General features: G+C 36.7%; 1 protein-coding gene across 1 annotated transcript in view; it reads right to left on the reverse strand.

The window, feature by feature from the left end:
* The window catches only part of Dgkk (diacylglycerol kinase kappa), a 132,505-nt gene that overhangs the window by 65,266 nt on the left and 48,956 nt on the right, over window positions 1-18,283 (reverse strand). The window contains exon 4 of the mRNA XM_046442445.2: window positions 16,542-16,646. Coding sequence (XP_046298401.1) covers window positions 16,542-16,646 — 105 coding nt within the window. The remainder of the gene's footprint in view (window positions 1-16,541; window positions 16,647-18,283) is intronic.

Consider the following 18,283-nt stretch of genomic DNA (forward strand, 5'->3'; position numbering starts at 1 on the left):
ATAAAGGAAGCTGCCAGATGACCCAGAAGTTGCCTATTGTGGGCCCCAGAATGTGCCTGGTCCAGTGTGACTGGAATAAGCACAAAAAGAATTGCGCCTAGGGCATCCAGGCTCCAGATATGAAGAACAGAGACCTTCCTTTGTTGCTGGCATCCCATAACAGCTATTGGGAAGATGCCGAAAATGGATAATGGCCATACAGGAGCCTCTGCATTCCAGGGCAGATGTTGGGTAATTCACATCCAGAGCAGTGAATATGAAACTCCACAATATAAAAATGGAGTTTACAGGAGGCACCTTAGACCAAGATATTCAGCAGAGATTGATATCTTTCCAGCAACAGGAGGTGGGGATCAAATTTCAAATACCCACTGACAGAGTTCCAAGGGTCAGGCAAAATGAAACCCCAGCTACTGGTACTTCTAGTTTTAGAATTCTGTAGCACCCCCATTAGAATACACAATTTGCCAGCACTCACCAGTCTATCCCATCCTATATTGGGAGACAGGAAGCTGAAAGCTACTACAACCAGCTTTGGCTCCTGGCCACAGTGGCTGGCAGCTAGGTGAGGAACACAAAGAGGTTGAACTTAACAACCCCCAGCACTTGACCCAAGGGTTACAGAGCACAAAAAGAAAAAGATGAAAATCCATCCTTGCCAGCCACAGTTCTGACCACCTCATCAAAAACAAGCTCTTTATTTCTCATAATTTTTTTAATCTTTATTTTCTCTTTTTTTCCATGTACTGCTCATTTAAAAATTTAAAAAAATATATATTTTATTTCAGCTTTGTTATTCCTCAGATTTAAAAAAATCTTTCATTTGACTGGATTTTTTAAAAAAATAATTCTTCTCTGGCTTGATACATAGTTCTTTTATTTTTTGTTTTCTTAATTTTTTTTTAGTTGTAGATGGACACAATAGCTTTACTTATTTATTTTTATGTGATGCTAAGGATAGAACCCAGTGTCTCACATGTGCAAAGCAAGTGCTCTACTACTGAGCTATAGCCCCAGCCCTCATTTGGCTAGATTTTATTGTCATTTAGTTTTCCTGCTTACTTATACATTATTCATGTATGCCTAAGTTCTTTGCTCAGACACTAGAAAGATCACTTGATTAACTATAACATCCATGCCACATTTCCTTTTGAAACACCTTGTCTAGTGCTCTGTTGACTATAGGATGCTATAGTCCTTTTATTGTGATATCTCTCTTTATAAATTGGTTGCCTTGATTAGTAGCTGAGTTGTTTGATTTATGTTATTTTCTTCCAAGAAAAGTTCATGTGTGCTATAATTCTTACTTGAGAATTTTCCACATATAGTCTTCATACTTGAAGAACAATTTCACTGATATAAATTACTAGGTCAAACCCCCTTTTCCCTTGAACTTTAGACATTATTCTATTGGTTTCTGGCATTGAATGTTCCTATGGGAAAGTAGGATATTTTTGTTAGATATCTTGCTTTCTCTGTGTAGATACCTAAGGAAATCTTTCTGCATTTTGTTTTTATAGCCTTTATACATTACTGCAAATTCAAACATTCTTTATCATTCTATGTCAGTTTTTCCTAAAATAAAGTTTGTATATTAGGTTTTTATTAGTTTACAAAAAATTTATTATAACTTTGTCTATATTTTTGTGTCGTTTGTGTCATTTTTATGTTTTTTTGTTATTCTTAAATTTTTAATTTTTTATGTATTTTTATTAGAACTTTTTAGTTATACATAGCAGTTGGGTTCATCCTGACAAACTCATACGTGCATGGATTTTGATCACTGTTCATGATCCCTCCCATTTTTAAATTTAAATAATTAAAATATCATTTCATTATATTTTATAATTTTTTACTTTTTTTCCATTCTGTGAGAATATGTGTATGTGTTCTTACTGTGCAGAGAAGTTCAAAACAAGCAAATGTGTGTATATATATATATATATATACATATATATACATATATATATACATATATATATATATATATATTTACACACACACATACACACAAAAACAATTTTATATTAATTTTAATTGCATACTTCTTTACCCAGTTATTATTTATCCTTGTTTTGGTGGGGTATAATTATATGTGGGTTAGAGCTGTTTGATCTGACATTTGTTTGTTCATATCTTGGTTTTTGTCCCACTGATTGCCACTTCTTCACTCTCTTTCCCCCCTAATAGACACAATTTCCCTTTCCCTCCTCTTCTCTTTCATTTTTTTATTATTTTGGTTATTTTTAATTCCTCTTTCTTCAGAGCCATCATCTGCTACACTCTCCTGCTTCTGTCCTGTTCGCTTTTATATATTTCAAACTTTCTCTTGCTTTTACTACCTTATTTTCTCTTCACCGGAGAAACTATAATCCCACAATCTAAGATAATTATATATTTGATTTAATTCCTACTCATTCATGTTTTTGTGATTATCAGTACAGTGTATGATGTATTAGACATCTAATGTTTAATATCTGATCTAGTTCATAGTTTTTTTTTTTTTTATTGTTGCTGTTGATGTTAAATAGCAACCCTTTCATTCCTATGCAGGTGAAAATTAGTGTTATACATGTCAAAGTAGATACTGGACATTTATCTTAAGGCTGTACATCTGTTGCTAACATTTGTACTCTTAGTAACTCCCCACTTCCTCTAAGGGGGGCTAGAATGTGATTGGGACTCTTCAAATACACAGGGTAGATTTCCTGCTGCTGAGAAACACTTATGACTCATCCATGTAACAGCAAACTTCACCCCACATATGATCTAGCCTCACATTACTTCAATTCATAGAACTTGGGAGACAAAAACCCTAAACCAACAACCAGGACCCAAGGAGGAAGAACCAGAGGGGGACCTCACTTCTTACACCTTGACATCTACTCATACATGAAAAACAGAGAGAAGTCCCAGAAAAAATAAGATAACAACAAACAAAAGGACAATATAGAAGAGGAAGGGGAAACCATGTCAATTGATGTGTAAGTCCAAGATGTCTAAAAACTTGAGAAAAATGCAAACAAATATCACCCCAAAATTCACAATCCCCAACAAAGGAACCTACAGATATGCAAGAGAATGAAATTCTAGAGAAAGACTGTAAAAAAACTGATTATTGAAATATTCTATGAACTCAAAAAATATCTCAGGAATGAAATGAGAGCAAATACAGGAGATGAAAGACCATTCTAATAAAAAAATAGAGATAATGAAAATAAATCATTCAGTACTCCTGGAAATGGAAGACTCAATGAATCAAATTAAAATTTTACTTGAAAGTATCACCAACAGATTGATTTATAGAAAATAGAACTTCAAGCCTTGAAGACAGAAGTTCAGGCTTTAAAGATAGTGTATATGAATTTGAATACTCAGAATTCAATAAAGAAAAAAAGACCATAAACAGGATATACAAATGTGAGACAGCATCAACAACATACCTGAGAGTCATTACAGTAGAACAGAATATGGAGATATAGGCTACAGGCATTAGGAACACCTTCAGTGAGATAGGAATGGAAAAATTTCCCCATGTTAGAAGTGAGATAGACATCCACATCTAGGAGGCATATAGGAACCCAAATAGACAACATTGAAACAGAATCTCTCCAAGACACATCATGATCAAGATGTCTTGCAGAAAATAAGGAAAGAATACTGAAAACTGCAAAAGAAAAATGTCAGGTTGTATGTAGAGGCAAACCAATAAGGCTTACTTCTGACTTCTTAACTCAGACCTTAAAATCAAAGAGGGTATGGAAGGAGATATTCTAAGCTCTAAAAGAAAAAAAAATTGCCAGCCAAGATTGCTATATCCAGCAAATCTATCTTTCATAATAAATACTGAAATAAAAACTTTCCATGAGAAGGACAAACTAAAAGAATTCTTGACCACTAAGTATATTCAAAGATAAACTGCACAAAGGGGAACCCAAAAACAAACACCCAAACTCCCAAACAAATGAGATCACCAGAAGAACAACAAACTAAATGAAAATGAAGGCATAATTAAATACAGCAAATAAATTAAAATGTCAGGAAACTACAAACATACATCCATAACAACACTGTATGTAAATGGTCTTCAGTCCCCAATTAAAAGACATAGATTAGCAGAATGGATCAAAAATAAAATCCAACTACATGCACCTTGCAAGAGACTCAACACATAGGCAAGGACTCACAGACTGAAAGTAAAAGGGTAGAAAAATATTCTATGCAAATGGAGTCCAAAAGCAAGTAGGACTGACAAAGCAGATTTCAAGCAAAAATTAATCAGAAGAGATAAAGAAGGCCACTACATAATGATAAAGAGAACAGTCTAAGAAGATATAACAATGATAAATGCCCCAAATGTCAGTGTACCTAATTACATAATAAAATACTTCTTGAAATTAAAACCCAGATAGACACCAATATAATAATACTGGGTGATTTCAATAGACAGGCCATCCAAACATAAAATCAATAAAGATATATCTGACTTAAATAATACTACAAATCAAATGAACCCAATAGATATTTACAAAACATTTTACCCCCCCCCCCAAAAAAAATCTGAATTTATTATATACTCAGCAGTCCACAGAACATTTTCCAAAACATTATAGGTCACAATGTGTTGAGAGCCATAGCTGAAGGGGCCTGTGATTTAAATGGTTTAATTTAAATTGGGTAAACAACTGTTGAGGATTGTTTTAATATGTGAATAAAAAAGGAGGTTAACAGATCTGTTTGTTTACTTTCACCTTTCCTTTTCATTATATTTAATAACTCTCTTCAAGATAATGTAATTTGTTAAGAAAATTGTTTTCTTTTAGTGCCTTCTGGAATGTTACATAATTTTTTCTTTAGCCATTATTGCCAGAATTCTTATCTTCATCCCAGTGCTGGTGAAGACAAAGATAAAACCAATCTACAGCTTCTGCAATAGCCATCACTGAACTGCTTGCAGAACTTGCCTGGACTATGTATCACTTGTATGCATTGTGAACTCACCTGTATGCATTGTGAACTATCTGTTGGTGCAGCGACTTGTGGTAGTGTTGGGGTATTTTTGCTGATGGTGTCATCGGTGGTACAATTTTTCCAAAAGGAGCCGTCAATTGGCTTGGTGTATTTTCCTCCCTTCTGCTTGTCATGATCGTTCAGCTAAAATTTGGGGGCCAACAGAGGTGAGGCAAAGAACCTCACCCCCCCCACCACCCCCCCCCCTGCTGGTACAAAGACCTATCCGCAGGTGTGGCTGTATACTGGACTGGTAGTCAGTGACTGGTAAGATCCAATTGCAATGGTACCAACCTAAAACAGGAGGCTGATGCCTTGAGGTCAGCTCATCCGATAACGGGTAAGAACCATATGTACTATTGGACAACCTAAGGCAGGCACAGTCCCTAAGCCACATGCTTGTTGTTTAAACAGAGAGGGGGAGATGTTGAGAGCCACAGCCGAAGGGGCCCCAGCAAACTTTCAGACTGCCAGCTGATGATTGGCTCACAGCGGGCCCCAGCAACTTCTAGCTGATTGGCTCCTCTGCGGTGATGCTCATTGGGCTGTTTCCCCGCCCTTTCAGACTACGGAGCTGCTCATTGGGGGGCTTTTTTTTGGCTCCGCCCACACGACCCAGCCAATGGGCCTCAAGAGCAGGAGGAATGGGGGAGGTTGAGAGGCTTATGGGAAGCCGGTGGTGGCAGTTGGGCTCTGAAGGTTTTTCCTGAGGAGCTGTTTTGGTTCTAAAAATAAAGTTACTTTCTTTTGACAAGTGGCTCCTGAATTGTGCCCAGCCAGACTGCGGCAACAATGTAAGTCTTAGTAAATACAAAAAAAATTGATGTAATCCCATGTATCCTATCAGATCATAATGAAATGAAATTAGAAAACAACAGCAAGAAAAATTATAAAAAGCATATAAATAACACGGAGATTGGAAATACTCTTGGAAATGAAGAATGGATCAGAGAAAATATGAGAGTTCTAAGAGGAAAATTTATAGCATTAAGTACCTACATTAAAAAAATAGAGAGATCCCAAATAAATGAGCTTATGCTTCATCTCAAGACTTCAGAAAAGGAAAATTAATAGAAAATAGGAAAAATTTAGATTAGAGTTGAAATTAATGAAATTGAAAATTAAACACTAAACAGGATCACTGACACAAAGAGGTGACTTTTGAAAAGAGAAATAAGACTGATAAACCCACAGGAAATGTACCAAAAATGGGGAGAGAGAGGTAATTAACAAAATTATAGATGAAAAAGGAGATATCACCACAGACACAGCTAAAATCCAGGGATCATTAGAAACAATTTTGAAAAATTATACTCCAATAAAGTGGAAGATCTAGAAGACATTGACAAATTTATACACACATGACCTGCCAAAATTGAACCAGGAAGATATAGAAAACATAAACAGACCAATATCAGGTCAAGAAATCAAAACAGCAATTAAAAACCTTCCAACAAAGAAAAGCCCAGGACCAGATGGATTCTCACCTGAGTTCTACCATATATTTAAAGAAGAACTAACACCAGTCTTTAAAATGTTCCATGAAATTGAAAGGGAGGGAACACTTCCCAATATATTCTATGAAGCCAGTATAACCCTGCTACCAAAACCAGACAAAGATACCTCAAGGAAAGAAAACTGAACCAAAATCCCTGATGAACATAGATACAAAAATCTTTAATTAAATCTTAGCAAACCACATTGTAAAGCACACAAAGATAATCCACCATGATCAAGTTTAATCCCAGGGATGCAAGGCTGATTCAACAGAAGCAAATCAATAAATGTAATTCATCGCATAAATAGAATTAAGGACAATAATCATATGATCATCTCAATAAATGCAGAAAAGGTCTTCGATGAAATCCAACACCTATTTTTGCTGGGGAAACAAGGGATAGAAGGAACTTACTCCAACATTATAAAAGCTATTTATGACAAACTCAAAGCCAACATCATACTGAACAGAGAAAAACTGAAAACATTTCCTCTATAATCAGGAACAAGACAAGAATGTTCAGTCTCATCACTTCTATTCAATATATTTTTGAAACTGTAGCCAGATTAATCAGGCAAGAGAAGAAATTAAAAGGATACATATAGGAAAAAAAATGGCTGGGTGTGCATGTCTGTAATCCTAATGGTTCTGGAGGCTGAGGCCGGAGGATCATGAGTTCAAAGCCAGCCTCAGCAGCTTAGCAAGGTCATAAGCAACTCAGCAAGACCCTGTCTCTAAATAAATATTTTAAAAAGGGCTTGGGATGTGGCTTGGTGTTTAATTGCCCCTGAGTTCAATTTCCTAGTACCAAAACAAAGCAAAACAACAACAACAACAACAAAAGCATAGGTACTACAAGTTACAAAAACTATTATAATTTTTTACATCAAAATCAAAGGGCAAATTAGACAATAAGATAACAAATAACCCAATCAACAAATGGGCCAAGGACCTGAACAGACACTTCTCAGAGGAGGACATACAGTCAATCAACAAGTACATCAAAAAATGCTCACCATCTCTAGCAGTCAGAGAAATGCAAATCAAAACCACCCTAAGATACCATCTCACTCCAGTAAGATTGGCAGCCATTAGGAAGTCAAACAACAACAAGTGCTGGCGAGGATGTGGGGAAAAGGGTACACTTGTACATTGCTGGTGGGACTGCAGATTGGTGCAGCCAATTTGGAAAGCAGTATGGAGATTTCTTGGAAAGCTGGGAATGGAGCCACCATTTGACCCAGATATTCCCCTTCTCGGTCTATTCCCTAAAGACCTAAAAAGAGCATGCTACAGGGACACTGCTACATCTATGTTCATAGCAGCACAATTCACAATAGCAAGACTGTGGAACCAACCTAGATGCCCTTAAATAGACGAATGGATAAAAAAATGTGGCATTTATACACAATGGAGTATTACTCTGCATTAAAAAATGACAAAATCATAGAATTTGCAGGGAAATGGATGGCATTAGAGCAGATTATGCTAAGTGAAGCTAGCCAATCCCTAAAAAACAAATGCCAAATGTCTTCTTTGATATAAGGAGAGTAACTAAGAACAGAGTAGGGTCGAAGAGCATGAGAAGAAGATTAACATTAAACAGGGATGAGAGGTGGGAGGGAAAGGGAGAGAGAAGGGGAAATTGCATGGAAATGGAAGGAGACCCTCAGGGTTATACAAAATTACATACAAGAGGAAGTGAGGGGAAAGGGGAAATAATACAAGGGGGAGAAATGAATGACAGTAGAGGGGGTAGAGAGAGAAGAGGGGAGGGGAGGGGAGGGGAGGGGGGATAGTAGAGGATAGGAAAGGCAGCAGAATACAACAGACACTAGTATGGCAATATGTAAATCAATGGATGTGTAACTGATGTGATTCTGCAATCTGTATACGGGGTAAAAATGGGAGTTCATAACCCACTTGAATCAAAGTGTGAAATATGATATATCAAGAACTATGTAATGTTTTGAACAACCAACAATAAAAAATTAAAAAAAAATCAAAGGGCAAGGAGAGTGAAATTGTTGGATATTTTAATGCAATTAAAAGCAATTTATTGTCAGTTTAAAGGAGCCTGTATTAAGGAGAAGATATTTTATGTAAGCTTCATGGTAACCACAAAGGAAACACTTATAGAACTTACACAGTATTAAAAGAAAGGATTCAAACCATACAATTACAGAAAACCTTTAAAGCACAAAGTAAGAAAAAAAGCAAGGGAGAAATAAATACAGGGTTTACAAAATAATAAAAAAACAAGTGGAATAAACAATCTTTAAATTTGTATGGAACTTAGTCCTACTTGGCTGCCAAACATGCCATTATTGAAGACAAGGAAAGAAGAACCCCTAAGGTGATTCAGAGACCATGAGGTGTGCCACTCTCACCAAAGGCCCAAAGTGAACAGGACAGAGGGGGCGGGCTAGCCTCATCCTCAATTTCTTTTCTTTTTCTTTATTTTCATTTTATTGGTTCCTTTTATTTATATATAACATTAGGATTTATTTTGACATAATTATAAAAGCATGAAATATAATATGTTCTAATTCAGTCCCCCATACATCCCCTTTTCCTTCCTTCCTCCCTTTCCCTGTTTCCTTCCCTCTACTGATATTTCTGCTATTTAATTATAGTTTTTCCCCCTAAATTAGTGTCTTGTGAATGTACATGATGGTGAGATTCACTGTGGTATATTCATATATATACATGGGATAGTTAGGTCAGATTCATTCTACTGTTCTTCCCTTATTCTGTCCCTCCTCCCTCCCCCTCAATCCCCTTCCTCTACTCCACTTATCTTTCTTCTATATTTCAAATATAAGAAATTTCTTCTGTTTCAAATTCTCTCTCTCTCTCTCTCTCTCTCTCTCTCTCTCTCTCTCTCTCTCTCTCTCTCTCTTCTTTAATATGGACTAGCTTCCACATATCAGAGAAAACATTCAATTTTGACTTTTTGGTTCTGTCTCATTTCACTTAACATGATAATCTCCAGTTCCATCTCTATACCAGCAAATTCCATAATCTCATTTTTCTTTATGGCTGAGTAATATGCCACTGTGTATATATACTACATTTTCTTTATCCATTCATCTATTAAAGGGCACTTAGGTTGGTTCCATAGCGTGGCTATTGCGAATTCTTTCTATTATAAAATTTTGATGTTGCTGCATTCTGATAGTATGCTCATTTTATATATTTTGGATATATACTGAAGAGTGGGAGAGTTGGTTCATATGGTGGTTCCATTCTTAGTTTTTTGAGGAATCTCCATATTGCTTTCCAGAGTGGTTGCACTTATTTGAAGTCCCATCAGCAATGTGTGAGTGTACCTTTTTAACCACATCCTCATGAACACTTATTATTATTTGTATTCTTTTTTGTGGCGGGGTGGTACTGGGATTGAACTCAGGGGCACTCAACCACTGAGCCACATTCCCAGCCCTTTTTTTATCTTTTATTTAGAGACATGGTCTCACTGAGTTGCTTAGCACCTTGCCATTACTGAGGCTGGCTTTGAACTCGAGATCTTCCTGCCTCAGTCTCCCCAGCCTCTGGGATTACAGACATACACCATCATGTCCAGTTTATTTATATTCTTGATAATTTCCATTGTGATTGTAATGAGATGAAATGTCAATGTAGTTTTGTTTTGCATTTTCCTAATTGTTAGATATGTTGAACATTTTTTCATATATTTCTTAGTTATGTGTATTTCTTCTTTTGATAAGTGTCTTGTTCTTTTGCCCTTTCATAACTGGTATTAAGTTTATTGAATTCTTTATATATTCTGGACATTATTGTCCTATCTGAGGAGCAGATAGGACATTCTGTAGGCTCCCTCTTCATGTTCTTGTTTCCTTTGCTGTGCTGAAGCTTTTTAATTTGATGTCATCCCACTCATTGATTTTGATTTAATTTCCTGTGCTTTAGGGTCTTGTTAAGGAAGTTGGTTCCTATACTGGCATGTTGGAGTATTGGCCTTACATTTTCTTTTAGCTGTTGCAGTTTCTGATCTAATCCCTAATCATGTATGTACATGGGATAGTTTTTTATCCACTTTATCCAGGATTTTTTTAAACTATTCTGAGTCTTCTATTTTTCCAAATGAATTTTGTAACTGCTTTTTCTAGTTCTATGAAGAATGTCAATGGTATTTCAATGGTTTTTTCATTGAATTTGTATATCACTTTTGATAGAATGGTTGTTTTGATAATATTAATTCTGCCTATCCAAGATCCTGGGAGGTCTTTCCATCTTCTAAGGTCCTCTTCAATTTCTTTCTTTAGTGTTCTATAATTTTCATTGTAGAGGTCCTTCAACTCCTTGGTTAGATTGATTCCAAAATACTTTTTTTTTTAGATTATTGCAAATGGGATAGGGTTTCTAAATTCTTTTTCAGCAGATTCATTATTGAAGTATAGGATAGCGATTGATGTATATATGTCAATCTTTATTCCTACTACTTCATGAAATTTGTTTATCAGCTCTAGAATTTTTCTGGTGGAGGTTTTTTTTTTTAAATTTTTTTCTTTTAAATGTAGGATCATGGCATTAGCAAACAGATAGTTTGAGCTTTTCTTTTCCTACTTGTATCCTTTTAATTTCCTTCTCTTGCCTTATTGCTCAGGCTAGTTTCAAGGACTATTTTGACTAAGGTTAGTAAGAGTGGGTATCCTAAACCTAAATTTCAAAGAATGGGACAAATGCTTAGCAGCGCCGTTAGGGTAGAGCCAGCTCACCAGAGACCTGGGGGCATGACCCCTGCCCCAGAAAATAATTATAGCATGGATGGGGTCACTGTAGAGAGATACAGCATTGGTCATGACCTCTGATTTGTGGTGTGACAGTGCCACCCAGCTGATGTGGAATGCTGAGATCTCCACTCTAGTGTGTGTTTGGAATGTGGATCCTCTGACCTAGTGTGTTTGGAATGAGAGACTGCCATACCACTGAGTCCAAAATGCAGAGTATGAAGCCAAATATGCTCATTCTTGGGCTTTATGGTCTCATGGATCTCTCTTTGCTAAGTTTTGTACTTGCTTGTAACGCATCATCCCTTCCTTTTTTCTGATTTCTCCCTTCTAGAATGGAAATGTCTATTCCATGCCTGTTTCAACATTGTGTTTTGGAAGCACATAACTTGTTGAGTCCACACATTCACAAATGGAGAGCAATTTTGCTTCAGGATGTCTTACTCATATCTGATTTAAAATGATATTTAGATGATATTTTGAACTTAAGACTTCAAAGTTAATGTTGGAATGAGTTAAGACTTTGGGGGCTTTTTTGGATGGGATGAACTTATTTCGCATGTGAGAAGGACATGAAACTTTGATGGGACAGAGTCATATTGTCATGAACTAAACTTGTGTCTCTCTAAATTTGTATATTGATAGACTAACCCACAATATGATGGCTGTAAAAGGTATTGGAGCCCTCATTAATTGGATTAATAAAAGGAAACCCAGAGAGCTCTCTTGCTGCATTTTCTGTCATATAAGGACAGAATGAGAAGCCAACTATCCATGAACCAGGAAATGGGCCCTGAGCAGACACAAAATCTGCCAGTGCCTTGATCTTGGTCTCCCTAGCCTCTAGGCATATGAGAAATAAATATTGTTTAAGCCATACAGTTTATGGTATTTTTGTTATAGCAGTTGGAACTGCCTAACACATTGCTGATCTATGACAGCTAAGACTGTTTTCCCAATTTCCTTAATCCTTTTCAGAATAATCCAGAACTCAGTTATGTATATTAATTATTTGCATAATTCTTAAATGAGACTATTATAGTTCAGCTGTTTTACAAAGTTTAAAATACTATCCAAATATGAGGATCTGGTATTATTACATGTGTTAAAAGTGCATAAAAGTCTCAGGTGAAACATCCCATAAAGCACAAAATTTTCTAAAGATGTAACTCCTTAAAAAATCTTGTTTGGAATTGCTTACATGATGAAAGGTTCAGTTTAGATAAAACCAAATCAGTGGTTTGTGCTGTAATGTGAACTCAACTGCTCAGTTTCATCAAGATTTGGGTAACTACAGAAGACTGTTAGGGCCTCTTTGGTTTGTCATTGATAAGGTAACCATATTGTCCAAGTCAGGGCACTTTCAACAGTGAAAGGGGACAAGTGTAAACCGAATTCATCCTGGGCAAACCACTAGGCATGGAGACACTGAGCTAAAGCATCTTTTATTCTCTTTGAATCTATTTGTTGATTTGCACCGTTCAGTTTTTATCGTAGTATTCTTATTCCATAATCACAAAGGATGGGGATTAGAGGAGTGAAAGAAGAATGTTATTTAGGCAGAATTGAAGATGTCTTTCCAAGAGCATAGATTAAGAATTAGAAGAGCTAAGATCTCAATATTGCCACAATCATCTGTGATTTCAGGCAAGACAACTGAAATCTCTGTGGCTTAGTTTTCCCATCTGCTTAGTCAAATCTTAGAATCATACGCTTTACAAATTGAAAGGAATGCTGGAGTTCATTTAGTTTGTGCACCTGAAAAATTAATTTTCTATACAATATGCTGACAAGCAGTTGTATAAACGGTTTGCTTATAATACATTCAATGATAGGAAACTTTCTCCCTCAAGAGGCAGCCAATGCCATTGCTGTAGCTAGCCGTTATTGTTCAGACATTGTTTCATTTTTTCTTCTACTTAGGCCAAAGCCTTTAAAATACATTGCAAGATTTAAGGCTTTAGGAGCATTGAATGGACTCTTTTTTTTTTTTTTTTTGGTGATTATTGAACCCCAGGCCTTCTACATGCAAGGCAAGCACTCTACCAACTGAGCTATATCCCCAGCCCTTGAATGGAGACTTTTGCAAGAAACATCTCCTTGTTGTTGGAAGGGTTCAAATAAAGGCTTCGTGACTCATGATCTCCAGGTGCTCTAGGATCTAGAATCTGGAATCTAAATGAATTTTAAGGTCCATTTTTGCTTCCTTAATCAGTGGTTACATGACAGTTCATTAAAAGAATTAACCTTTACATCAAGTCTTCTGAACAGCTCCTTATTTCCAATTTTTTCCTTTCTATTCTTTTTTTTAAAATCCTGTAGCCTCAAATCTTTCATCTGCATATGACTCCTCTCTCTCCTTTGATTCTTTCTCTTTCTTTCTTTCTTTCTTTCTTTCTTTCTTTCTTTCTTTCTTTCTTTCTTTCTTTCTTTCTTCCTTACTTTCTTTCTTTCTTTCTCTGTTTTTTGTTCTCTTCTCTTTTTCTTTTGCAGTGCTGGGGATTGAACCTAGGGTTTCTTGCATGCTCGACAAGTGCCCAACCACTGAGGTATATTCCCCTTTTGCCTTCATATGTAGGTTCTCCCCTGTTCCAAACTCAGTATCTAGTATCTGTTCTCACTTCCTTTTCTTATTATAGTGCTTAACTGTCTTGCCTGAATTAATATAGAGCCTCCTCTCTGAACTACTGGCCTCCATCTTTTCCCTTTCAAATCCATCCTGTGTTTCTAAACTGTCTCTCTGATCAGCTCTCTTCCCTTTTCACTTCCCCTTCACCTTAATTTTGATCATTGAAAATCTTCCCCACTCTTTATCATGGCATTGAAAACCCTCGCTGATCAGGTCCAATTTATCTCTAGACATATTTCTTGCACTCACTTTCCTAAACTCTTCTAGTGAAATGGATCCCCCCTGTACTGTATTCCAAGAAAGTTCTGTTTTCTTGTTATTCAGTTTTTTATTATACAGTTCCCATGCTCAGGACTTCCCCTGCCCTAATCACTTGCACCAAAACAATCCTATCCATGTTTCAAGGTCAATCTCAAGTCTCTTCTCTTTTAAGTATTCCCAAATGACTCCAGCTGAATGCCTATACCATTTTATTTTCTGTATCATTCATCCAGCAGTCGATCATGTGTTGCCTTATAATATCTGTGGAAATTATTTACCTTAAGTAGTGTCATTTATTTTTTTATGTATATCTTGTCTTATCAACTACCTCAATGTTCAGTGAGATCAGGAGTTCAGTTTTTACCTTTTTTTTCAACTCTATGGAACAGAACTGAGCACCTAGTAGAATCTGGCTCACTACTGTGTACTGACTAGTTTCCAATAGATTACCCAATTATATTGTCACTACTCTAATAGACCACTAAATCCATGATTAATCTTCCCTCACCACATTTGTCAGGCGCTGGTGGTGACAGAGGATAGAAGAGACTGTTAGAGATAAGGTGCATATGAGAGAAAGCGTATTTGTCCGTTTAAGCCTCGAGCAAGACAAATTGCTAAGATGCTGGTGGTGAGACATTTCTCTATCAGCTACTAGTGTTCCTTAATAGATTTAGGTCCCTGGGGCAGCTCACAGAAGTTGTGATTATAACCTGATACTCACAACTCTTCAAGAAAGTAAACAGGCAGATTATTTTTTCCTTTCTGCTTTGTGCTGTGTAGTCAATACCTAGGTGTTTAATTCAGTGGAATCAGGAATGACACATCAACTCTCTGGTGACTTTCTCTAGCATGTTTTGCATTCATGGACTAATAATTAAAATTCAAAATATCCTATGTGACCATTTATGCCAAATTTTAAATGTCACTTGATTTGTAAGAAACATTGCCGTTTGAATAGAAGTAAGCCAAGGAAAGAAAAAGATTGTTCCACGGGGATAAGGATGGGACAGAAGCATAGAATTTATAGCTTTTCATGGCTACCTCTAATGTTGTGCCATAATGGCCTCACTGCCAGGGAGGGATATGCTTTTCCATCAGGAAGGGGAAAAGAAAATAACAAATGTATGAAATGCTGAGTCATATGAAGGACCATTATCAAATGCTAAGCAAAGGATCTCTTAATTAAGCACAACACATCATGGGCTTGGAAAAGGCTTTAATGACATGTGGAAAGGCCCCAGGTCAGCAAACTTGTCATGTTCCCTCATCACAGCCATAGGTATAAGAAGGTATATTTATAAGACTAAGTGGTCAAAACCCTAAGAAAGAAGCCCTGGGAGAATAAGGATAGATGGTTCTTCTTGATAGTATTATTTTTACTTCTAAAGGCCATTGTTACTAAACTACATTGCAAAATGCTCCATCTGAATTACCTGGAATAATCCTCTGCCCTTTGCTAGTTATTTAAGACATAGAGATCTTTTAAAGTATGTATTCATTTGTTGATCTCCAAGACCTTCAAAGAAGAATGCTGCTTTAATATGAACCATGTATCATTCCTTCTCCAAAACCTAGCTCCACTATTATCCTCAGATACATTTATTCACTCAAAAATAATTATTAAGCCTCTGTCATGTGCCAGACATTGTTCTAAATAAATAAATGCCATGGATCCCTCCTTTCTTGGAACTCGCATAGCTTATAACTATAGAGATCTAATAGAAGAACAGGCTGGGGGCATAGCCCAGAGTTTGAATGCTGTAGGAAGCAGTGGTCAAAGACTTGATATTGCCAAGGAGAGGAAGAACCCTAATAAGCTTTGGAGAAGACTGTGCCTTGCTCTTCCCTCTATGCTCATTTTATGATGAACAGAAAACAGACAGGAAGAATCCTATACTGGTTAAGGACATAAGCTTTGGGATGACACAACCTAGGTTCAAAACCTGATTTTACTACTGAGTAGTTTTCACCTCAGTCTGATTCCTTCCTGATTCTGAGTTTCAGTTTCTTTACTTGTTACTATAGTCATTCAGCAGATGCAACTCAAGACTTCCAACTGAAGCCTTCCTAACAGAAGGGCATCTAAGTTACCTGCACTTATACATCTTGAGTGCCTTGTTCATTGGGTAATACAGTGATATCTACATATCAAGTACATGTGTGCCAAGGTATATAAACCACATATTTATCAGGGTCTGAATCTAAGTGACTTATTCCTTTTCAAGTATAGTTCTAAACAGGTTTCCTAAAGCTATCTGTTTGTACTTCCTGACTGAATACTCTGCTTCTATTATATTATTTCCCTGTTTAAAATGTGGATTAACCAATGCAATTACCTAAGCATTTACCCATGAGAGTTGTTTGGGTTTTCTACTATTTCCCTTACCTTATGAACTTCTCCTTGTTGGACGGTTTTTATGACGTTAATCCATTCTTCCATGTCTTTCCGGTTGGGTGCTGCCAGGGTGACTTTTCGTTCTGGTGTAATAACCTGAACAAAAAGTCACATTATTAGCTCATTCTTGGTCCACAACTTTTCCTCCACAACAGTCTGTGAACAGTCTAAGGAACTAGCTAGATCTATCAAACATAACCCAAACCATTTCTTCAATATAACACATGATTTCCTAGGGTTACTCACAGCTCCTTATATACACACCCAAAATAATAACAATGGCAATAATAGTAATAGCTAACAATTTAATTGTACTTCCTATGTACTAGGGACTCTTCTAAAGGACTCCACTACAGCCTTCACTACAACCCCATGACAGGTGTTGTTAATTTTCCTATTTCATCATCAGGAAAACTAAGCCAAAGAAAGATAAATGACTTTTCCAGGGTCACCTAGCAGATAAAAAGCTAAGCTAGAATGGAAATATAGTCTGTGGCTCCAGAATCCATGTTTTTTTTTTTTTCAATACTGTAGATTGAGCTTAGAGGTGCTCTATAACTGTGTCACATCCCAACCCTTATTATTATTTTTTTAAATTTTAAGACATGGTCTCACTAAGATGCCCAGGATGTCCTTGAACTTGTGATCTTCCTGCCTCAGTCTCCTGAGTCACTGAGATTATTACTAAAGCCATGCATCATCTATTACTCAAGTGCTTACTGCTGCTGTCTACTCAAAGTGGTAAAAGTGTACGTAATTCATTAGGTGTACATCTTTCTGTTTGGGGGTACACCAAAATGAGATGTCCAAAAAATCCAGTTTCTTTCTTTCTTAGGGGCGAGGACAACCTGAAAAAAATTTTATAGCTGTCTCTCTTAATCTTGCCTGGTTCAAGAACCCTTCAGGAATAATAAGTAAGTCATGGTGAGGGTCTAGCAGATGTAGACCATGGGCATAAGTTGGCCTTTCCCCAGAGGAAAGTGGGAACATGGATAGTTATAACATCAGTCATTGCTTCAAAGGCCTTATTTGCTTTGGCTACCAACATCTCAAATCTTAGAATTAGAGCTCATCACACCAACAAGCAATTTCCCTTTCCTTTTGTATGTAACACAGCATGATTGTTTGGCAGGTAGTTGTGATTGTGATCAGAGCCACTCCTTTGATCCAAACCTATTCTTAGTTGGGACTGTTGTGCAGTGCCTTTGTGCTTACATTAGGCTAAGGAGCAGCCTTGCCTGTAGGATTTCTTTGTAGAATCAAGGCCAAAAACATTGACCTAATGACTCATTTGGGGACAAATCAGTAGAATGCCCAGATTTACCTTGGGCCAATGTGACATAATGTGAAAAAAACAAAGCTGGGTTTCTATGTTAGATCTATCTGCTCTCTTTTCAAAAGAGGATGGAATGTGGACCAGCCATGGAAGAAGGGTATTAGGCTTATAGCTTTTTAGTCCACTAAATACCATCCTCTACCTGCTGCAGAGGATCACCCACTGTTGAGACTGGGAAGAGATACTTTTGGGAGGAGGTGGGTAGGAAATTTCTGAGTCAATGGACTGGCTATTTTTCAGTGAGTTTTCTAGTCTGGATTCATTTGAATGACAAAAGCCCCACGTGACATTTCAGGCATGCTAAGCCCTTAAACACTTCCTCAGAAAAATCCTCTTTTTTTTTTTTTCTTTGAGATGCTCTCATTAGTAATATCAGCATGGGATAGATTTCACTTTG

Source organism: Marmota monax, unplaced genomic scaffold (assembly GCF_021218885.2).
Source record: "Marmota monax isolate L192 unplaced genomic scaffold, Marmota_monax_Labrador192_F-V1.1 WCK01_AAM20220418_F8-fsc00170, whole genome shotgun sequence".
Classification (NCBI taxonomy): domain Eukaryota; kingdom Metazoa; phylum Chordata; class Mammalia; order Rodentia; family Sciuridae; genus Marmota; species Marmota monax.